Source organism: Leucopleurus acutus (genome assembly GCF_964270905.1).
Source record: "Leucopleurus acutus genome assembly, chromosome: 1".
In the NCBI taxonomy this organism is placed as follows: Eukaryota; Metazoa; Chordata; class Mammalia; order Artiodactyla; family Delphinidae; genus Leucopleurus; species Leucopleurus acutus.
The window spans coordinates 197,604,493-197,629,915 of NC_139142.1; the positions used below are offsets into that span (position 1 = coordinate 197,604,493).

General features: G+C 34.5%; 1 protein-coding gene across 4 annotated transcripts in view; it reads right to left on the bottom strand.

The window, feature by feature from the left end:
• MINDY3 (MINDY lysine 48 deubiquitinase 3) overlaps positions 1-25,423 on the bottom strand; it is a 384,131-nt gene that overhangs the window by 53,989 nt on the left and 304,719 nt on the right. For all 4 annotated transcript variants that reach the window (XM_082845055.1, XM_082845054.1, XM_082845052.1 and 1 more), the window contains 7 exons: positions 22,594-22,654; positions 20,739-20,912; positions 17,435-17,486; positions 16,438-16,552; positions 13,782-13,855; positions 12,804-12,883; positions 1,280-1,350 (listed from right to left, as the gene is read on the bottom strand). In XM_082845055.1, coding sequence (XP_082701181.1) covers positions 1,280-1,350; positions 12,804-12,883; positions 13,782-13,855; positions 16,438-16,552; positions 17,435-17,486; positions 20,739-20,751 — 405 coding nt within the window. In that variant the 5' untranslated portion in view covers positions 20,752-20,912; positions 22,594-22,654. The remainder of the gene's footprint in view (positions 1-1,279; positions 1,351-12,803; positions 12,884-13,781; positions 13,856-16,437; positions 16,553-17,434; positions 17,487-20,738; positions 20,913-22,593; positions 22,655-25,423) is intronic.

Here is a 25,423-nt window from a genome sequence, read left to right on the forward strand (position 1 = left end):
AGGGTGAAGATTTCAAAATATATCATCATCACACCCTATCTGTCTGCAAAACACACACCACATACTTTTTAGAAAACAGCTTCACTGACGTATCTTTGACATACAAAAATTGTATGTATTTAAGGTGTACAACTTGATACCTGGATATATGTACACACCGTAAAAAGATCACCACAATCAAGCTAAATAACATATCCACCGCTTCTGTGTGGTCACCATTTTTTACGTGCACACACACTTTTAGGAATATGAGCGTCTGCGGGTGTGCTGGGGAGGAGATGCAGTTTGATTCTCCAGTCGCTAGGCTGCCTCAGAATAGCTTTACCTTGTGTAATTAAAGTCACTGAAAATATAAGAGTTGCTACTGTTTGACAGTACAATTACTACTAATGAATAAGGGCAGGATGACACCTATTTGATTATCATATCCCTGTCACCCCTGTCCAAGTGTTGTCATGAAAGATGAATGCTGTCTGGTAAAAAAGAAAGGGAGGGGAGGAAGGGAAGGAAGGAAAAAAGGAAAAAAGAAAGAAAGGCACTGTTATTGTTACTAAAAATAATCAACCACTGCTATGGAACCACCATTCTAAAATGGAAAAGAATATGAGAACTACTTCCTTCTTTCCCCCAAATCAGAACATCTTATTAAGCGCAAATCATTAATGATTTAAACTCCATTTAAAACTATTTGGAATATCCAATAGTTATTTCAGAATGTGCAGGAAAGCTATGAAATATATATATCAAAAAACGAGAGTTTCATGGCAGTTCCTAATTCTAGCACACGTGTTAGAGAGTTCAATGCTGGGGAGTGCTTGGATTTTGTCTTTAGTATGAAATCAGTTTTCAGATGAAAAAGACTAGTTAGAATCTCAGGCATTTAGCAGATGCTTTTTCTTTGCCTGATAAAGTATTATCAGTTTTTTCAGCGAAGCATACTGTTAGTGAGGCACAAACACGGCATTCTTTCCCCTCAGTTTCCCCAAAACTGTATTTATATTCGATAACGGATATCTGTTTTTATAAATTATTTCATGCTGGGTTCTGCCCCCGACCCTCAAAAAGGAACAAGCCTCAAAAAATAAGGAGACTCAGCATGATCAGCCAGCTTAACTCCATCCTTGATAAGCCTGTCAGTTCAGGAAGGGTGGCCAGAAAAGAACTGAGAGTACACACTGTCTGTAGTAAGCTAAAATACGTTGTCCCACGAGAAAAATGCTCTCTGCAACAGTGGACATGTGAATAAAAACCATTCAAAGTATCTTAAAAATCAACTTACCTTACAGTATCTTAATGCTTCCATCAGTGTTAAGAATCCTACAGCTGCTTGTTCATGTATACCAAGAAGTTCTGCAACAAAAAAGTTAGCACTGCGTTAGCATATAAATCTGAAAAGCAGTTCAATGTAAATATATATGTAAACATATATATATATATACTCTACACCAAAACTTTTACTTTTACCCAAAACTATACTTTAAAGCTCAGCATATATTTATTGTTAGGAGTTCACATCAAGTCATCGTGACAGTACTACTCATTATAAAATACCATTAAATTAGGGAGTGGGTAATGTGATCCTTCAGATGTACATTAAATGTATTTATAAAACTTTATATTCAATGTTAACTTTTGATGGACATTTGATACCATTCCTCTCTCCCATAAACAAACACAAGCAGCATGCTTAAGACTGGGGAAATAAGGATGAATAGAACACAGTAACTGCTTTACAAAGGCTAAGAGCTTATCAAAGGAGGCAGATGAAAAAACTTGTGCTCTCTGTTTATATGAACACACACATCTTATAGTTGTATTAAAGCATCTGCTTACTGTGTTAGGGAAGGCGTACACAAGTGGTAACATCTGAGTTGAATCTTGTAGCATATGTAGGAATTTTCCAGGCCAAGAAGAGGATAAGAAGAAAATTCAAAGCAGAGGAAATGGCAAAGAACTATGATAAATCAATGTATCTAAGGGGTGAAGAATTTGTCAAAGCTTCCTTAAAGGTTTCTAGCCTGGGGAACTTGATAAATGGTGATTAACTAAGGGAAAGAATTAAGAAGAAGTAGGTTCTAAAGTGGCGTGAAGAGAGAATATGAGTTTGGTTTTAGACAAGCTAGGATTGAGGCGCCATTAGGACTTCTAGCTAGAGATGGATACACAACTAGAAGTAAGGCTCAGGAACACGGAAGAGAAATTAGGGTTGGATGTAAAGTCTGGGGAATCACCTGCATAGAGATGAGAGTTGACATCATGGAAATGGGTAAGAAAGAATAGAAAAAGCATAGAAAATGAAAAGACAGATTATTCCACATCAGAGATGTAACTGTGATGGTAATGAAGTCTTTTCAGACTACAGCTTTCAGCTAAAGTACATCAAGTACCACTATAACAGTAATTTGGGTCCACACATATTTCTAAAAAGCATGTTTTTTTCCGGTTAAAAATTATGTCCACTGTAAACACAATGTATATATAACTCTACATCCTTTTTACCATCTGGTTATATAGCATCCATTTTCCTATTAGGATATTATGTTTTTCTTATCAATTAATGTAATAATATCAACGTATTTGCTTTTGTTGTAAATAGTTTACTGTGTGTCCTGAAGTACAACATCCAGATAGTATAAACCAGGAACTTGTTGCTTAAGCTTTAAGCTTTGTAAATTCAAAATTAATAGAGGGCACGTATACATAGAGTTTGTATTTTTTCACAAACTTCTTACAGGCAGAGAAGACATAGTGATAGTTCCCAAATTTTGGTTATGATCCTTAGGGATGCCTAAGTCCCTTTTAGAGACTACATGAAACCGAAATGATTTACATGAAAAGACGTTAATTGTCTTTTTCACTCTTACTCTCTCATGAGTGTATAGTGGGGTTTTCCAGAGGCTAACTGATACGTTATTTCCCAACAGATTGAATCTATAAACAGATATGAGAATCCAGCTGTCTGCTAATAAACTAGACATTAAAGGGACTTGCAAAATTTTAAAGCAATGTTACTCTTCTTATGAAATTTTTTTCTTATTTGGGAAGATAGTTTAATTAAAAATATTTATATTTAAAGTAATTTTAAAATGAATACATCTTTTAAAATTTCTCAGTCTTAATTTTTAACAAAAAACCCAGTGATTATTATTTTCCTATAAACCAAACAAGCAAGAGCTTTTTGGGATCCTCACTATATTTAATAGTGTAAAGGTCATGAGACCAAAAATTCTGAGAATTGTTGAATTATAGCCTGGCAGCGATGGTCCCACAGCCTTTCGAATTTTTTCCTCCTCTTCCTTCCAAAATGTAAGCAGCACTAAATGTTTTCAAGTTCAAAGAATACATGTTAAGAAACATTTTCACACTTTAATTTCTAAAATCAGTTACCACCACCTAGTGTTACAACTTGATACTACATCATCTATTTCCTTAGAATTGTAAACAAATGTCTAGAATAGTACATTTATAATATCATGCTACTAAATATAGCAAATTAGCTGTTCATAATTCTTGAATAATGAATTGTTCAGATTAGGTCAGTAATCACATGTTTAGGTATGTTGTTTGAATGGTAGCTTTTTAAAAATGTGTTAACTCCTATTTCCTTAAACAGGACATGTACTTATAATTTTTATCTTCTTTTGATAGCTAAAGTGCATCATTAAGAATATTTATTGTACAAAGTTGTAATTATAGTGAGGATATACTATCCTCATATTAAAACTTAAAGAATTTAGTTATAAGAGACTTCATAAGTCTCAAAGAAGTCTGCTTACATTTGCAGAAAATTCTAATAATTAAGTCATTACATTTCAGAATTTTCTGGCTAACTTCGTTTTCTTAGCCTAGCATTTAAGACTAATCATGGTGATTGTCTACCAACCTTTCCATTCAGTCAGTGGCACTGTACCTAAATGCAGAGTTTTGTATTCCTGAGTTTGCTTTTCTATAGCCTTCTCCTCCACTCCCAACTATCACTTCTCGCTACTGTCAGGGTGTCTACAGAAGTCCTTCTTGGGCCTTTCAAACTTGACGCTGACTTGGAAAGCAGATAACTGCACTACATTTATTTAACAAACATGCTCTGGGTGCCGAGTATGAAAAAGAACAATGCTAAGCACAGTGTAGGAATACAAAGGTACCACTGGGAATATGAAGACGAAGGAGCAAAGAGCCTCTCTGCAAACCATGTATCTGATGAGGGGTTAATATCCACAATATATAAGGAACTCCTACAACTCAGCTGCAAAAGACCAAATAACCCAGAAAGCAAAACAAGACGCCAAAACAAAAAAATCTGGGCAAAGGACTTAGACATTTCTCTAAAGAATACATAAAATGGCCAACGGTATATGGAAAGATGCTGAACATCACTGATCATCAGAGAGGTGCAAACTGAAACCACAATGTTAGGCTAACCATTCTCAAGAACACAAAAGATAAATGCCGGGGAGGGTGTGTAGAATCTGAATCCTTGTACACTGTTGGTGGGGATCTAAAATGGAAAACAGGATGGAGGTTCCTCAAAAAAATTAAAAATAGAACCACCATATGATCCAACAGTTCCACTTCGGTGTATTTAGTCCAAAAGAATGAAATCAGGATCTCAAAGAGATATCTGCATTCCCATGCTCACTGCAGCGCTGTTCACAATAGCTGAGAAACTGAAACAACCTAAGTGTCTAGCAACAAATGAATGGATACAGAAACTGTGCAATATCCATACAATGGAATATTACTCAGGCTTACAAAAGAAGGGAATCTTATTATATGTGCACATGTATGAACCTCGAGGACCTTATGCTAAGCGACATATGCCAGTCACAGAAGGAGAAATACTGCATGATTCCACTTAGACGAGGTTTCTAAAATAGTCAAACTCCTAGAAGCCGAGAGTACAAGGGTGGTTTTGCCAGGAGCTGGGAGGAGGAGATGGGGTGGGGAACTGCTGTTCCACAGACAGAGACTTTCCGTGATGTAAGACGAATAAGTCGTAAAGATCTGCTACACAATCTTGTACCTACAGTTAATACCATACTTAAAAATTCGTTACAGGATAGATCTCACGTTAAATGTTCTTACTACAGTTAAAAAAATTCAACCCCTCCGCCCCCTCCAAAAAAACCGAAGTAGAATGTGGTAAGTGCCATGAGGGCAAAGTGCTCAGAGGCAGGATGGATGACCTGCAGCTGTGGGAGTCAGGGAGTGCCCCGGGGAAGGGAGGGCACACGAAGTGCGAGCTGAAGGACTGGACAGGCACAGACGCGAGGGATACAGGTCTTCAGGCACAGGGAGCCGCATGAACAAAGAAATGAAAGCAAGTAGCATGATTCTGTTCAAGCACAGGTTCATGATGGCTGAAAACTTAAGCGGGGGTGAGATTATGTAGGGTCCTTGAGTAAGTAAGGTCAAGAATCTATAGTTAAAAATATGGAGGAAAAAAGAAAAAAAGGACTTGAAGGATGTTAGAATACCTAAACCAAAAAGCAATACAATACAGAAAAAGGCTTGGTTGTCTCACTTATAGGTAAAGGTACATGCCATCTGAGCCATAAACTTTGTGAAATCTATTTTTGAAGTGAGGAGCTTTTTAAAACCCCCTTATTAGCTGTCTGTCGAATTGCTGAGAAGTCAGGTTGCTAGAGAATTGGTGTCTAGCCAGGGTTGCCAGATCTAGCAAATAAAAACAAAGATGCCCAGTTAAATATAAATTTCAGATACAAAATATAATTTTTCAGTATAAGTATATTCCAAATACTGAACGGGACATACTTACACTAAAAATGATTGTGTATCTGAAATTCAAATTTAAATGGGAGTCCTGCATTTTGTCTGGCAACTTAGTTCCAGCTAACTTAATATATTTTTACAACTAATAGAATTTGGAGAAAAGGAGCACTTCTGACCTTTCCTCACATAAATTCTGATAAACCAAATACGTTTCAAATTTGTATAGCACCTGGCCACTAACTGCAATTCACATTAACTACTTAAAAATATGAAAATTTCAAAATGATCTTAATCTTCAGAGTTTAGATTCTCGTACTGTCTATGTATCTTGAGTCTATCAGCTTTCAATTAACTATGCCTGGAAGGACTGCCATAGTGATTTATATCAAAAGAAAAAAGAAACGAAGAATGTGGGTTTCTGATTTATAAGACCTGACTCTATTTCAATCCCATAAAACGAAGAAAACATTAAAATAAAAATAATCATCAAATAAACATACGAAAGCAATAATGTACAATACATACAAAAAGAGAGGGTACGCAAACGCTATGGGATTCGTTTACGAAAGAAAGGAGGCCATGGGAAGACTGATCTATGGGAAAATAAAATCAAAGAAAACCTCAGCTCAAAATACAGGCAACAGTAAAAATGAAGATATCTGGCAGGTTAATAGGGGCCAGACCACAAAAGGATTTTAAGACCCTGCTAAGAAGTTTGGATTTTATTTTAAGTGCATGGGGAAGCCAGCTATTGAATGGTTTTAAGTGAGAGAATATCATGATCTGATTTACTGTTTAAAATACCAGGCTAGTTACTGTGAAGGACTGAGGCGTGGGCAAGAATGAATTCAGTGATTAGTTCTATTGCAGTTTTATTTGTACTCTATGGCAGAAGCAAAAGCTAGTTTTAATAACTGAGGTAGAATAACGTACATGAATTCAAGAACTATATGATCAAAAATATATACTTTCATTTAAAGATATAAAAAACTATCTAGATGGGAAGACCTAATATTGTAAAGCTGTCACTTCTCTAAAATAATACACAAATGTACTGTAAGCTCAAGCAAAACGTTTAGAGATTTCTTAAAACCAGAAATTAAAAAGCTGGAAAAGCATTTAATTGGAATAGATAGTATGGAAAAGACCATGATAAATTTGAAAAAGTACAATATTAGGGGACGTGCTAATAAATACCAAAGTGTATTATATAACTATGTAACTGTAGTTTTGGCATAAGAACTCACAAATAGATTAGCGGAATAGAAGACTCCAAAAAATGACTCATACCTATGGGAAAATCTGTTATTTGATAAAGCAGGCGTTTCATATCTGTGGAGAACTGACTGGAATTAGGAAATTCTTTGGGAAAAAGTAAAAAGGTAGATCCCTACTTCATACCACTCATAAATAAATAACCAGATGGATTAACGAGCTGAACATTAAAAAAAAATAGTAACATCTACAAAAGCATTTGAAGAAAATACTAGGGAGTATTAGTTTTAATCTTGGGTGGGAGAAACATAAAACAGATACAAGGAAAAAATTTAAAAACAAAAGCCATAACAGAAGAGATCAAATGATTTAATCTCATAAAAATGAAAAGCTTTGGTATATAAAAGATACCAGTGGCAAAGTTAAAGGAGACAGAAAAGGCTGAGAGAAAATATGTGCAACACAGATTTAACACACAAAGAACGAAGAATTTATAAAGCATCCCTAGAAATTGTAAATAAAAGAAAATAAATAACCTCTCCCCAAAAAATGCCAAAAAATAGAAAGAGACAATTCCCAGAAGAAACACTGAAAGTTGAGAAACATTATGAAAAGATGGTCAACTGCAGCCTCACTAGGAATCAGAGAAACATGAATCAAAACAAGCTACCAGGTGTCAATAAACTGATGGACAAAATATTAAAGATGGAGAGCTCTGAGTGTTGGCCAGTATGCAGAAAAACAGGAACTCTCCTACATGCTGGAAGCATTAAGTTTATACTTCTCTAGTTGGTAAAGCAAATTTTAGAAGGTAATTTGGCGTTATCTATCAAAGTTTAACAGGTGTTCCTTAAAAGGTTAAATAAACACAGAATTATCATATGACCCAGGATTTTCACTCCTGGGAAGATGCTAAAGAAAAATAAAAACATATTCTCACAAACATTTGTACATAAATGTTCCTAACCACATTACTCATCACAACCAAGTGGAAACAAGCCAAATGTCCATCAACTGATGAACGAAAAAAGAAAACGTGGTATAAAGCATACAATGAAATATTGTTCAATAAAACGGAGTGAAGTGCTGGTACATGCTAAAACATGGATGAACCTTGAAAACATTATGCTAAGTGAAATAAGCTGGTACGGAAGACCAGATATTAAAGACATGATTCTGTTACCAGAAATGTCCAGAACAGGCAAACCTACAGAGACAGGAAGCAGATTAATGGCTGCTAAGGGTTTTGGGGAAGTGACTGCTAATGGGTTCAAGGGGTATTGCGGAGATGATACAAACATTCTAAAATTGACGTGGTGATGGCTGCACAACTCTTAAGAACATAACTAAAACCAGTGACTTGTACATTTTAAATGGGAGATATGTAAGGTATCTGGATTACATCTCAATAAATCCCCTTAGTTAAAAAAAACAAAACGAAAAACCCAGAAGCCTAAATTTTGTTAACATACGTTCTGCTTTTAGGATTCTATCCTGCAGGAATACTTGAATTTGAACAGAGAGATATATACAAAAATGTTCACTGCAGAATTGTTTGTAACAGCCACAAATGGTAGTACCATCTAAACGTTCATAAAAAATAAACTAGGGGCAAAAGACAAACTGGGGAAAAAATGTTTATTACATATATGACAGATCAATCATTGATATCCTGTATAAATAAAGGTGAGAAAACTGCCCATTTATCTTTCATTGAAACTTCTTGGCCTTTCCTGGATAAACACGTAATGTCCATTTTCTTTCCCACTGCCAGACTGATGATTATTGCTAGGAAAAAGCCTAATTATAAGCTTTACTGGTTAGATCCACTCTAAATAATTCTATGTAACCTCATCTCAGCTCTTAATTCTGATTGCACATTTAAAAACTTCTTTCATAATCCATCTTTACATTCCTTCTTACAGCAGTTGATTCAAACTCTTTCTCTCCTTTATATGCCTCTAACTTTCTGTCCACTCATTCTCAGCAACTTCAAACTCTCAAGAGTTCTCCCAATTCAAATCTTGCATATTTCAAAATGCCTTTTTCTTTTCTCAACACATTCTTTCTTCCTGTTTTAGAAGAACTGTGCATCTTTCCAAGGTCACTGTTACTCTTGACTCCATTTACTATCTCTCCTATTAAAAGCAGTTCCCTTTCTAACAAACAATTTAGGTGACTTCTATCCCTTAAAACTATACCTGTGTATACCATCTCTTGGCCTTATTTTGACCAGGCAGTGAACTCCTGTTTCCATCCTTTCACCAGCAAAATTTCCTTGCTTACACTGCTAAAATATTTACTCCCTATGATATGGCTTCTATCTCAATTGCTCTTTTAATTGCTAAATTCATAGCCTCCCCCTAGCCCTCATTCGCCTTGATTGAGGGACACAGCACAGCTCATTCACTAACTCTGTGTCATGGACAAAAATCTTTGGATTAAATTCTCAATCTCAGCTTCCCTCCATAAATGAGGCAAATAACTACCTCTCAGGGCTACTGTGAAACTTAATAAAATAAACTTATTCCACATCATCCTACATATTTATTTTCACACTGAAGACTGGTAAGTATAGTTTAAGAGGCTGTATATCATGATGATTAAGTATGCTGGTTGCAGGGAACCAGACTACTGTGGTTGTCTGCTGTTTACTAAACTGTATGGATGAAGCAAGATACTTAATTCGGTGCCTTACTTTCCTTTATTCTATGACCTTCATAGAGCAGTTATAAGAACGAAGTGAGAAAATGGAAAAAAAAGACAGTCATTAAATACTAAGAACAGAGCTTGGTGTTGTTAAGATAATGTGTGTCACTGCTGCATAATGGGCGTTCTTAACAATCGTCAACAGTTGTAACTGCTCTTTAAAGAAAATGAAATACTTGAGGAAAAGGATTGTTTTCTGTCACCAAAACATACAGTGACTTAAAGCTGACTTCCCATGATGTTTCTTTCTCGTGTTCATTTATTCATAAACTTTATTTGAAAACCTACTGGTTATTTGTACCTTACCCTCATCTGTCTAATTCATAGCTGAATTCTACAAATTCTACTTTCCTGTAGGCTCTTTCACAGAGGAAGAGTGGTCCAGGAGGAGAATGTACTACGGGGGACTGAGTGCAGGCCTTGGCTATGGTCAAAAGCTGTGTATGCCTGCCGTTGGACGCTGGGCGGATTACTAAATTATCTGAGCCTCAGTTTTCTTACCTGTATATACTGAGGTTGAGAAGATACATATTCAAAACATACTGCTTAGCACAAAGTACCTAAATCCTAGTGGCTCTGTTTCTCTTCCTCTGCCATGCCTATTTCATCTCGTTGCCTCCCAGCTGTCTTGACTACGTGCTGCAGCTTTCGACTTGTCATCCCATCCCATTCCAATGCATTCTACAAGCTGACAGATTAGTGTTCTTATCTTGTGTCTTACGTTATTGCTCTGTTTAAACATCCTCAATGACTCTCTTCGTAACGTCTGCCAGCTAATGTTGAAACTTCTTCAAATCAAGATCCTCTGGGTTCTTACCCAGCCCTACGTTTGCGATCTTCCCTCCCACTGTCTCCTTCACAGAAGCCAATTCTCGTGTCTCCTCAAAGCTGGCTGCACATTAAACTCATCTAGGGGTAATTTTAAAATGATCCATGTCCAGACCCCACTACCTAGAAATTCTAATTTGTTTATTTATTCTCAGCTGGGGCCTGAGCACTGACTTACTCTTAGGCACCCTAAGTGATAACACAGGGTCGGGATTAAGATACACTGCTCTAATCAGACTCATCTGTCTCCCTGTTCCTAGAGACACAACCTATATTGTTCCCTCCCTCTCATTCCACGTGGCCCCATTAAAAGGGTAACTCTTACTTTATGGCTCTCCACCTATCCCAAAGGTTTTCTCCTTCCCCTGAATTGTATAACACTTTATTTCAACATGCTTCATTTTACCTCGCATTATAGTTATTTGTGTGCATGTTCCTGTTTTCCTCTTTTGAGGGAAAGCCAAGTTCTTCCCATGGGCCAGCTGAGGCATTTTAGAAATTTAATCTTAGTCTTTACAATCTAACAACCCTTTGAGGAAGATATTACCTCCCTATTAGCCAAGAGAAGTAAAGCAGCTCGCCTAAAGATTTATAAAACTAGTAACTCTTTAATTATAATTTTTCTTTGTATATTACATATATCACAACCTCCTCCCATGTTGTCAGACAGAAAAATATCTAATAAATGCTGAATGAATGTATGGATTTTTATTTTAAGTTTGGTGACTGAAATCAGATTCAACCTTAAGTCAACATTCCTAACGATTAAGGGAAAATGCAAGAAATACACCCTGCCTATTTTCTTTTCCAAGATAATTATTTCAAAGTTATTGCTTAGTTTTGATATTTAAACTATACTTTTAAAAAAATCCACAGCAAGACAACAGCTTTGAAAGCTAATATTTCAAGAAACAGAAAAGTATGAATTAGTACACATCAAGAACCTAAACTGGAATAATTGACCAATATCCTGTAAAGGAAGTACACAGCATGAAGAAGAGCCTATGGGAGACTTGAGAGACTGACATGCCTTTAACCAGCAGGATTAAATACTTTCAGCTATCAATCAGAATGCGGGCTCAAGAATAGGATGGGCGATGGGCTCAATTACCAAAAAAAAAAAAAAAAAAAAAAAATAGAGCAAGATAACCTGGCTACTTTTTCTGTCAGTGAATTTTACCAGAAATCACCTAAATTAGGTTCTCATTCTAACCTCATCACTCAGATAATTTTGCATATATTATCTAACGTAGGAAAGAAGGGTAGCGCTTAAATTTCTTAAACAGTAAAATGAAAGGCTGGATTGTGTTAAGGTGCTTTTTAATTTTGAAATTCATTAATTTTTACTGATTTTTTCCCCTTAATATTGTATTCTTTCATGTTTCTGTTAACTATGTGTCTTTCTAAAATTTGAGAGCACTTCAAATTTAAGATCAAGATTCACTCATTTAAATGGGAGCAAAAAGCAGTAACTATTATTTTCTCAATCATAATCTTTGCTTCTGTCAGTTGGTGACAGTTTTATCTAACTATAGAAGAAAAAATAAATTTCCCTGTGAACCACAGGAGCCATGATGCTTTCTGTTCTGTACCACATACTTCAAGAGGAGGCACACGGCAGCTATTCAGTAGGAATGAAAGCAGGCTGACTGAGTAAGAACAAACCAAAGGGAATCTCTTCGGGGCTGTGTGTCAGCCCTGCCTACTGGACGGCCTGGCCAAAGGGGTTTCATGCCAACATCCCTGGCAACAACATGAAGCTACAGGCAAGAAATGATGAAGGCCAGAAATGGAGGCGATGGTGATTTAAAATGCTCGGATAACCTTAAAGGTGCCCCACATTTTAAAGGAAATTACGAACATTAAAAGTAATACTGGAAAAAACCCACTAGTCTCTTAAAGCAAATATTTCAAATCACAATACTTGTAATTCTCAATTTCAAGCAAAATGCAATAGTGTTCCAGACTCACAGATACCACTGGATAAATATGTACTAACTTTACGTATACTAAGAGGACTATTTATTATTTTTTCTAAAGAAGTCCTACAATCCTAGTTTTATACTAGAGAAAACTAAAGGCTTGAGAAGTAACTTGACTCAAGTCATACACTTGGGATTTGAACCCAAGTTTGTCTGCCTCCAAAGTCTATGCTCTTCACGTTACAGCACCTTGAAAACTGTAAGGGATTCTCCCATAACAAAGCATTTATCTTAACCTCTAAGTAACGCAGAGCCACTAAACAGATTAATTAACCATCAACTGTATTCTAGTGAAATACTAATCATAAACGAGATAAACACAATGAAGAACATACTTACTCATTCCTGAGCATTCTCTATCACCGTCCCATACGTTAGAAACTGCGTGTCCCGTTAGAAGGAGGTTAATTAAACTTTGGCTATTAATAAAAATTAAAAAGTAATTAAAATATGAATACACTAATATTCAAAACAAATGATTCCTAAGGTAAGGCATAAAATAATGACTTTTTACATTAAATTACATTGTTTAGAAAACCAAGTTAGAGAGAAACCTTATAGTTCTCATTTTATGTACTTTGCTGAACAACCACCTTGCTAAATGTGTCACTTGCTGTATCACCGCAATCGTATCTATTGTTCTACATGTGCATATAAACTTAACAACTTTATCCAAGACATCGTATTTAAATGGATGAAAAAAAAATGATACTTAGACTAACACTTTACTTAATATTTATAAGCGCCTTAAAAAATACAGATGTAATTGTAAAATTTGTGTTTGATGGAAGACACGTGAATTTTAACCTCTGAGGCAGAAAGATCTCAAGAAAAGGACTTATGTTTTAGAGTGAGTTAACAATCGATCACTGTGTTATTAATTTTACTACAAATAGCTATAAAGAGCTTGAGAGGGAGGGTATTCTCAGAGAAAAATAAATAAAAATTTTTTTTCACCCAAGCAGGAAAGCATTTACAAATAAGGGTATACTTATTTCTAAGTCGAAATGAGTAAATTTCATCTATTAGAAAATTTCATGAACAGAATATTAAGCAGAATTTGTTAAAATATCCCCGGTGTCATCTTAAAACAAAATATTTCCTATAATAAATCCAATGCACACATAAACCTAAAGTGGAAATTAACGCTTCATACCTAAAGCAAACACTGCATAAAGCATAAGACTGCTCAAGTTCCTAGACTTTATGCTGCTAGCACTGACAGACAAAACTATCTGACCCAGTAGTGTTTCATCTTAGGTCACGTCCCTAAAAACCGAAGTCCCTATGAGGAAATAATAGATTTTAGTTAATTACCTGCCATGTCCATACACAGGATCTATCAGAGGTTCACTTGAATCTTCAATTTCATTTTTTATGTTTTCAATGCCCTAAAGAAACCAAGAATTCATTGGCTTATTTTAAAAACTAAAAATGAAAATTATGGTAGTTTAAAAACTGATCAATTTATACTATAAATTAATAAAACACAATTACTTAATTAACTTTTCTCCCAAAGAATTACCCAGATTTGAAATGGGGGGTGCATTTGAGATGATAATGGTGAGTAGTAGTCAGTCTAAGAATCTTTTATTTTCTTCCATGGGCTCCACATAAGAACACAGGTAACAGATCCAATGTTGGTATGTGGGTTAAAGGAGTAGAGAGAGAAAAAGAATGTTTAAGCTTCAAGAGGAGGGAGGAGAAAATTATTGTATCCGAAAGTTAACACTCACTTAACTTCAGGTGAAACTGTATTCAAACCTAATATACCTGCTAAGGCATCTGATGTATTTTCTTAGATCATTAAAAAAACTTATTGGCACTAAATACATACACACATGAATGCTAATAAAGATATGAATTTAAATACACAAAAGGTGTATCTGGTACATAAGAAAATGGAAGGTTTGCTTCTGATTGTGTGTTCTTACATATTGGTAATTCAAACGTGCACTGACAAAATAAAATGTAGACTAGGGGGGCAGGAAGCTTCCTATTTTTCCTGAAAGCCAATTTTCAGATATTTGTAACCCCCCAAAAGAGCATCCAAATCCCTGAAGTCTAGATACTGGATAAGTACAAGAAGAGCTAGGCATTTTAACTCCATCAATTCCAAAATGACAAAGATAAACTGCCATTCATTGTGCTATTCACCTAACTTCAACCTTTGGTTCTATCTGATAACAGGCCATTTCTAAGAATTAAAGAGATGATAATCAGTAATCAAAATAGTAATGATTGTGTAAATATTACAGAAGGATACAAACAAGTGTGAGATCTTGCACTGGCCTTCTTTGTAAACAACTACACAAAACAGACTATGATACAGCCATGATGAATAATATGAACAAATGACATAATCACTGGGGAGAAAGGGCTCATCATTTTAAAGACCAGCTCAAGGAGAACAACTAGACATGATGGTTTTATTGGCTGTAAAGGACAAGGGACAGAGGAGGCATCAAAATTTTTGAGCATAAAAAATTGGGAGAATACTGAACGGTCAGGATGAACTCATAAGAAACCAGTCATCTTAGATACCTCCATGACTGCCATTCCCCAACTGCTAATGAACTACCAAGTACTTTAAGTTCTTTCTCTTATATATTCTCCTAAATGTGTTACAATTTCTAAGTTTAAAACATGCTCCTTTTCTTTTCCATGGTCACTGCTCTGGCTTAGGTTCACCTATTTCAGTAACTACTTTTCCGTTTTTTCCTGACTCTAGTCTTGTACTCCACACACCAACCCCCTCCAGTACAACTCTGATACCAATTTAAAGAATCTTTTATCAACAAAAAGATCTCGTTACCCCATTGTTCACAATTTTTGTTTTGTTCTGAGTTTGGCCACATGAAAGGAAATCTTAAGTATTTCTGCACAGTATACAAGGATCTTCATATTCTGAGTCTTTTCTACGTAAATGCCCAGTCTCATCTTCCACAATTGCCTTTCTGGTATATTATGCTACACTAATACTGAACTACTTAGAGTTTCCCAAATGTGTGTTATATCCCCAATTATAAAGGCATAATCGTATGCCTTTATACTTGCAGTTCCCACAGCTTGGAATATCTTCCCACAGCTATTCCGTCCAGAAAACTTCTCCTCATCCATCAAATGATCCCTACAATACAAGGTCTGCCCTTGACCTCACCAAATGAACTTTGGCATCCCTTCACCTATTTCCCACCATGCTTTGTGCATGCAACAAACAAATAAACACCAAAACACACTGCCATGATGGAAGTAACTATTAATGTGTCCACTTTTTTTGTTTGTTTACAACACTGAAGAGGAATGATTTAAAAAAAAACTGTATCCCATATTATAAGTTTAGTTCCTAGCACAGAGTCAATGCCCAATAAACATTTGTCAAATGAATGAAGTCTGATTTCAGATACAGCAAATCTAGCAGGATAACTGAGACTTAACAGGCTGCTAGAGATGTGAGGTTGGCATTTGGGGAAAAGGGTAGGACTGGAAGTGTACATGTTGGAATTAACCACATAAAGGTAAGCTGAGAGAATAAAAGAGGTAAACAACAGGAAAAGATGGAAATGAAGCTATAAGCAAAAATGTAATTATGAGGCATTACAGAAAGACAACTAGTGATGTATCAGGTAAGTTAAGAAGGGAGTGGGGTTTAGAAAGAGCTTCCAGAAGGGGTTAAGGGGTCAAGTGCCAGAAACTGCTAATATCAAAGAAAATAAAATTCCAAAGAACTGACTGTTCTTCATAATTAGAACATTACTGATAACCTCCGCAGTCCAGAAGATCATGGGTGAAAGCTGGAAAGTGGTTAAGTAACAGATGAGTGAAGAAAGAGAAGGCAATTCCTCATTATCAGCATAAGAGATTTTAATTCTGAGATTTAGAAACACCATGAAGAATAAAATTTCTCTTCACCTCAGGAAAAATACTAAACTCAAACTAATAAAAAACAGAAGAAGTATCTTCTTCAACAAACCTTTGTCAGTAACACAGAATACAGAAAAAGCAATACTCCAAATTTGTTTCCCCACACTGAATACTGGTCCAAGACAGCATCTTTTAATTCTGATAAACTTCTGAATGATCTTTTTCTGGGGAGGGGGAAAAGAATTAAGTATTAACAACATGATGAGACTGACTACATTCATAAATAGGAAAAATTTTTAATTGTCTTCTACATTAAAATGCATACATACAAATAGGAGATTTTTGTAAGTGTATCAAATTTTCAAATACAAATTTAGCCATTAAAGGCAAAAGCTACTGCTGACAACTGTCACCATCTATAATAGATACCATTAAAATAGAATGCCTACATAGTAGGGACCTCTTCATCTCTCAGGCGAACTGTCTGGCAACAACTTCTTCAATGATCATACAGTTATTTAAGGAATGAGGTGGCCGTCTTCTAGGATATGGTTAAGAACAAAGAACACTTGACTTTTTAAAGCCTGAAAATTATTTAACAAATATCTGAACACCAAGGATAAGGTGTACATTTGTGGCTTCTTTTAACATGATGTTATATTTCAAATCAAATGCCACCTGTAATTCTATCAACATAGCTATCCCTTACCTTTTATTTTATAACAAAAAATTTAAATACTCTGATGAAAATATGGCACTTTTAATGAAAATTATAGAAAGCGTATTTTGGCAAACAATAAATAATAATGCAAGCATTTATCACACTAGAAATCTTTATATTCAGTCAGACAGAAACATTAAGCTAAAATGATTTTTTCATTATAATGATGAAAAAGCTTTTAATGTTATGAAAGGGTATATTTCCATAGTTAATTTGGGAATCAGAATATTTTAAGTACACATTTACAAATTATTCTTTTTTTTGAAATCGGAAAACAAATTAATCCTCAAGCATACAAATCTAACTACCTTTCCACAGTACAAACAGACTTAAAATGGCAATGTGTCCAGAAGGTAAGTATTTTAAATGTTCCAACGTTACTTACTGAATTAATGCATGAAATCGCTCAAAGCCAAGCTCTTCGACAGCCAAGGCAGCTATACATAAAAGACACTTTTCAGCACTACACATGGCAAATAAATGACACAAGATACACACAGCAGGCTGTAAATACTTTCAAGCAATTAAAAGTTTCCCTCTTTCCTTACTCCCTTAAAGTTCTCAGTTTATTTTCAACTTTACTGTGACATAAATTTATATTTCAACATCTTAGTTACCATGATTATAACTAAAATGGATTTAATACTGAGGATGGAGAAGGGTGATTAAATAATAAACATTTCTTTTTTAATTCAGTTGTGCTGAAATCGTTAAAATATGAGAAATTATTGACAATCATAGTGCTTCACACATAGTTGTAATGTGTTCTGCGCTTTAAATAATCTTTCAATTCATAGCGCCAAGTAAAATCCTCATAGCTAACCTTCCTCCTACATAATATAAAATCTTTAGGCTTGATGCTTAATTATTAAACAGATGTATATAAAAAGGCGGAGCACTTTGAAAGTACACAGGTTCAACGACAGCTATAAGTTTGTTTCCGCATTTATTTGTATAACTGTTGGGAAGTTTTCAGGAACTTATTTAGATTACGTTTATTAATACAGTACAATTATAAGTTTTTAAGAAATCAAAGGTAAAGTTTACTTAACACTTTTCTAAGTGCCAGGCCCCTTTCCAAATGCTCTACGGGCCTTAACCTCATTTAATCCTCAAACAACCCTATTATCCCATTTTACAGAGGAGGAACCTGAAGCCCAGAGAAGAATCCTCCCAAGAGCCCAAAGCAATAAACAGCAGAGCTGAGATCCGAACCCAGATAGTCTCAGCTGCCCAAAGATGAAGTCTTTAAAGATATCCTACACGGATCAAAATGCCTACTCTCATTTATCACAATGAACAATTTCATATATATTTTATACAGTAAATCTTGGTACTTTCAAATATTAATTCTCACTAGAGAACTGAATTGATTCGTTATGAAATCAAAATTAAAATTTTGATTTACAATGTAAAATGTCACATTATTCTAGCCTTCCAAAGTCCAGTTTTAATTTTCAAATGTTTCAAATTACTTTTTTAAATCTTTAAAAGTCCAAAAGGATTAATTTAAATAATCTTTTGATTTGTGTGTGGGAAACAAACTGAAATTGAACCTGAATATTCACTACTGCAAACAAGTGTGCATTACCAAAAGCCAAAACTACACACCACACAAGCCAATGAAATTAACGTTTGTACAGAATGTAATACTGACAAGGAGGAAAACAGTTCATGTTTAAAATTTCAGGATAAAATAAAAAATCTACCTAATCTTTTCCAAACTGTAATTGTTCTGCAGTGCCTGATTATCTCAATCATTTTACTGGGTATATACTATGAAAGTTGACATCAAGATAGTAATTTAGAGAAAAGAGGCAAGCAAAATAAAAAGCTTAGCAGGCAGGATGGTGGAAAAATATAAGACAAGAAAAAGAAAATAGCTGGGAATAAAGGAAGGAACAGGTAAAACAGATTGTTATATGGAATAAAAATTTTAATGTAAGTTCATTTCATTGTCAACATCTAAGGTGAATTTTCAAATTTTCAGTTACCAAAACTTTTCAAATTTATACCACATTAAAAACGAATATAAAATATAGCTTCATTTCATGTCCATTTTTAAAATGAGACAACGTAAACTGGAAAATTACTAAACTATGTTTTTTGGAGGGGAATTCAATATAATATGCCCACCTAAATGAATCACTGAAGTGCCAAAGTTAATGAAGCATGAGGCCATTTAACCTAAAGCTATTTAACCTATCAACACAGAAATGTACAGCACATCCCAGGGAGCACACAGTATACTAGGATACTAATGAAAAATGTTACAAGAAAAGATCTCACTATTTTCTTACAAATTAATACGCAGACCAGTTTTAAGCGCACATTCTTTAAAACCACTTCTAACTAGTTCAATTATTCCTATTAAAATTTTAGTATCTTAAACAACACTTTTAACCATGCTTACATGCAAGCCAGTAAAACCTGGAAAGTGTTTTAAAACCAGTGTCAATGACACATTTTTTGACTATCAACCTTGTGAATACTTGTTTTCTTCAACTGTCATTATCAACTCTAAAAATATATTAAATTCTCTTTGAAAGGCTATGTTTGAAAGGCCTGAAAAGGAAATGCCATTCAACTGTTTAAATTTTAAAAATTCTTCCTTGCAAATGCACTATTAGTAGAATCTGCCACTGTAACTGCAAAGGTGAGAGAGAGAAGGCGCTGACATCACAGAGATGGTTCAGCTCAAGGAGGCAATGTGCCTCACAATCCCACCAGGAAAGCCAGGTGTGCGTCTCAAGCAACTGAAATCTACTTTCTAGAAACTGGGTGTCTAGTTTCTCTAAAAACAAGTTCCGCAGAGATGATAGTTAATGGATTGCACCACAGGTAGATTAAGTCACTTATTCAATATAAGCACCTGGAACTACCAATTATCAAAAGCAACCTACTGGCAAGTTAATTCCTGCAAAGAAAACCAGAAAAGCAACTCTTTTTATCTAGTTTCTGTACCATCAGAAGTCTCCATTTTACTAGCTCATTTTGGCAGTTTTTAGGTCAACTATGTAAGAATTTTCAAATACTAAAGACCATAGAATTCTTGTGAATGAGAACAGCTGTTATTTGTCTTAAAGAGAAATCTTCAAAGTATGAAAAACTTAAATGAATGCAAAATTAAAACTCATAATTAAAACTATCTTAAAATAATTCATCCATAGTAACCATGTCCAAAAAGTTCAGGAGGAAAAGAAACAACATGTAGTGAAGAAAAACGTCCCCTTCTTTACTTTAGGAAACAACTAAAGATATTTAAGACATTTTCTAATGTTAAAAAAAAAAAAAAAATCTCCTTTTTCCCCAATACCAGAGAAAACATTAAGGTATTTGAAATGAAAGAATATAGAAACATGTTATTTAAGCTTTCTAAACGAGAGTTCCAAAGCTCAAAAGAGATTGTCATCAAGCAGAAGTTAACTAGAAATTTTACCTAAGTTTATTTTTAGAGATGCATTTCCTGTTTTTTCAAAAATGAAAGAAAAAATAAACAATGTAACATCCTCTAGTTAATTAAAATAATCAAAAGGGAAATGAAAAATACTAACAAAGCTCATGAATTAAGCTTAGGCTAAAAAAGAGACCTTATAAAATGTTTAAAGCTTTTTTCCTTTAAAATTTTCAATAGTTTTATTTAAACAAACATACAAGAAGTTACTTCAGGAAATCAAAGTGTATCTTACAAGAATGGTCCATTTGGCAACTAGACTGTGCAGGACTCCCAGGAAGACCAGCAGTCTCCTCAGCCGTCTTTCCTCTTAACCATGAAGCCAAGCAGTACGGTCCAGAGTCGCTACAACAAGCACTTTCTAAAATAGCACATAAGGTGTGACAAAGGAGTTCCTTCCGCTCTCCCTCTAAAAATAACCAAATGGTAAGTTATAACGGTTGTCTGGAGGGGAAAAAATCCTGTCATAAATAACAATATTAAGAATGCATTAACTTAATGGTGAAAATCAAGCATTTTTAGTGGAGGAAAAATCCATAAACCACTGATCTTAAACTACAGTTCAGAAAAATGTGCTTGAGGGTTAAAATGTCACCTCTGTTAAATATTTCCATTAATGAGAAAAAGAATCCTGGAAAATGCAGAATTAAACATAAGAAGAAAGAATATGCTACGTGGAATAACCTGATACTGAACGCCCCTTTCTTAGGCTGCAAATGGAGCCTTTCAGCCATGAGGATTCCTTTATTGTAGAACCAGGCCAGCATATGGGCCTGCTGAGACCTCTGTTTTTCCCCATTTCTGAATTAGTCTAACGTCTTTAATCTCCCAGTCCCACAGGGGTAAGGATAATAAGATAACACACCGTCAGCACACACAATACCACCATCCGTTACATTAGCAGAGGCCACAGCGGTTATGCTGCATAATACAGAAACCACCGATACTGTATTGCAGTGATTTGAGCATTAGACATTTACAGAAAATAGCACAAATGCACAATTTCTTCCTGAACCTTAGCCACCCTCCCCCTTTCAAGCAGTATTAATCTCCAGAAGTAGTACCATTCTCTGAAACTTTCAAACAAAGGGGATAAGATGTATACACATCCTATGTAAAATTTTATGCCGGAACAAGCTTTCTCGCTCTCCTAATTAAAAGTTCTTTAAAGACAGGAACTGTGCCATTCACCCTCTAGCCACCAGAGCGTTTACGACATTTATGACAATGCTACATAAATTTTTTTATCCATATGAATATATTTCTGTGCAAGGAATATTATAAATTTTATTAATAAAATCTTCATGTTAATAATAGTATTTTTTGAATAGTTTCTTCTCTCCTCAAATTTATTTTGCATTTTGGCTATTAATTAATTAAAAATACATGACAGTGACACTTTTAACTCAAGTTCACAACCACTAGTAGAGTCTACCTGCATGGTTTGGAATGGAAGCTGTTTTGCCCTTATATACAAAACCGCAATTATAATATATCCCACCTTCTTTCAGCGGTTACTGTGAGTTCACATAAAACTGTGCAAGTGAAGGAAATATCTTTGTAAACTGCCAAGCAGGATGCAAATGTCTGTTCTTATCAGGTAGCACATACAGTTCTCTGACTTAATCATATTGCAGAAGCCATGAAAGCTTCATTTGCAATTTAATTCAGAATTACTTGAGGTATTATCTGAATTGTGTAAGGCGTTATACTAAAAGATGCAGGAATACAAAGATAATTCTGACTTTTTGCTCAAAGCTAAATAAGACAAAACAAACATAAATGACTGTCCTTATAGTATGCTATCATTTAACAGTTCAGGGAAATGCCCCAAAGGATTTTTCCCTTAGTGTAATATCCTGTCTTATACCTCTTAGGAAAGACAAATTTGGAAATATACATTTTAAAATTTGAAGTCATCCATGAAACTTTCTGAGACATTTAAAAAGTAAATCTCAGGAAAAAGTAACCCACTCATAGTTTACTTTTTAAGACAGATAATTTCAACTAAATTACTGCCAATGAATACTGCATGGATCATCTATAAAATAGAATATGGAGTAAAAGTTGATAAAAGACAGCTATCATACCTTGGCAATCCCTCCAAGAAGACTTCTCAGAAGAAAACAGGAGCTTCTTCAAAAGAAATGCCTTTATACAATTAAAGCAATAATTATTAGAATGTATTATAAACATACCTTACATCATTCTTTTATTTTAAAATGGAAAATAAAACTAATTTGCACCTCCTTTCTGATCTTTTGAATAGTGCTATAAAAATTTCAAATGGCTTCCCTTCACGTTCAACAGTAACTGAGCATAATTACTTACTCAGAATATACTACTATAAGCTTGATTCTACATCCATACAATTCTTCCTCCTTTATAATACATATTTTCTGTCAAAGAGAAAAATTGACTCAAAATAATAACCACATAACTGGAAAATTAAAGAAATTTACTGCTCCATTCACAGAGTGAAGGCCCTTTAGACCAGGAAAAAATCTGTATTTCTCTTTGATTCCTTAGAGGAAAAGAAATCTAAATACAAAAGTGGTTCTGTTCTCCTAGCTCTGATTTATGACACAAGATGACCAAGGTGTGGGTCATCACTTTGTTATAAGGAGTCCTAACTTCCTGGTTTAACTCATAAAGCTTTAAGATTCCAAAGAAAAAACAAACTCATGTCTAACCTTTCCTTAAGTGAGCCAACTATGTTACATTGGTGATTTGATAGATAACAGTTCAGTGTGTAACAGTGTTTCCTTCTCAAAGTGTAGCTCAAGGACTATTTGCATCCTAGCCACCTGACTTGTTTATTTAAAAGACAGATTCTGACACTCCACCTATTTTATCTCTAGGGGGCAGATTCAAGAAAAAAGAGGTTACTATGGTGATTCTTACTCACAGGTGTTTGAAAACAGTAGTATTCAGATAAGAGGACTGCTTATAGTCAGACAGACCTAGATTTGAATCCTGGTTTCATTACTTTACTAATTAAAAATAATAATAGCACAAACTTTAAAAGGTTGTAGTGAGGATTATATGAGATAAACTATTAATACACTTAGCACAGTACCTGGTACCTAATAAGCAATCAATTCAAAGTATTTTAAAAAAAAATAAGTAACGTTCTGTAATATTCACGTTGAAATAAAATCTACAAATACTACAACCAAGTGCTTCTGATTCCCCCCCACCCACCCAATAACAAAAGCCATAAAACTAATATAACTACACTTGAAAACTTTGGAATGGTGAATGGGACAACCATTATTTCAACACTAATAGAACCACCATTAGCATTTTGATATACTTCCTTCCAGTCTTCCTTTCATACCTGTTTTAAATTTTATTTTAAGTGAGAAGCATAATGGGTACGTGATTGTTTTCCACTTTTCTGTTTTCCCACACAATTCATAACTTTAACTCTTAATCTCTACATGTCTATTCAAGCTATTAAAATTTATTTAAACATTAGTCCATGTTTAAACTACATTACTGTGCATTACATTGTTTGCAATTTTTTTATACTATAAAATATATAATATATATATAAATATATGTTTTATATATATATAAATATATATAAAATATATCTGGACTTGCTCTAAAAAAAGCTTCTTCTTGAATACAACCTTTTCCATATTAAGGATTATTTCTTTAGGAAAGATCCACAGAAGTACAATTATTCTCATCAAAGAATCTGCATTATCATGGTTCCAATTATAACGTAAAATTCCTTCTCTAGGTCAAAGTACCAATTTGTACTACACAGAGGTATCTGAGTATGCCAGCGTCACCCTACCCTTATATGCACTGCCAATTATTTCATATCTAAAGATTAGAAAGAGTAAGCATAGAATCTAGTTAAAGTTTTATTTGTACTTTCTTGGATTCCTAGCGAGGCTGGACATCTCGATTCCTTGGTTGTCCAGCATCATACCACCTGTCATGACTGCATACACTTGCCCGTTTCACCTCTGAGGTTTTAGTGTTTTTCTAACCAATTTGTAGTTCTCTGTATAAGAAAGACACTGATTTATTGCTAATATTACCTCACATTTTTTTCTGAGCCTGGAACTCATCTTTTATCTTAGTTGGTAATGCATTATTTTCAGCTTTCTGTGCTTAAGTATTATATCAAGAATAAACTTGGTATATGCTACAAATGACCTAAATTCAGTTTTTCCCCTCAAATTATCAACCAGTCCTATCAGTGACACTTAGTAAACATTTTATTTCACCACTGATTTATATTCCTTCTTATCATGGTATGTCATTAATTCTTGGTAAATTATTATATGTAATGTGGTCTACTACTGTATTATCTATCGGGTTCCACAATATGCCTATTCTTCTAGCAAAAGTGTCATGTTCTAGTTTATATAGTTTTAAAAAGTTTTAATATCTGGACTCGCACATTTCCCTTCATCACTCTTAGTAATTTAGTTTTGACTTTTACATTGAAATATTAATATAAACAAAATTCTTCTATGAATGAAAACATTTATATGACTATGAAGCTAAATTACTACCTCAAAGATACATCACGGTTTTGAACATTACAATTAACCCTTGTTACGTAGCAACCCCACTTGTAAAAATAACTACCATTTTGGAATATACTAAATTTTATAAACATGAAACTGCTGTGGTTTACTTTGATTTAACTGTATTCAAAGACTTGAAATAAAGACCCTAAGGGTATTATTATTATGGTCCAAGAAGGTCTATGTTAATATAATCTAACATGCATATGAACAGGACAAGTAATCTTCAAATTCAGGTAAGATTCCTACTAGCAACCAAAATCTGTCTCAATTACTCAAAATAACAGCCTCATAACTAATTTATAGTTAAATTTTATTCTTTATACTCTGTAATCCCCAGGCAAAGCTCAAACATTCAAGTTTTTCT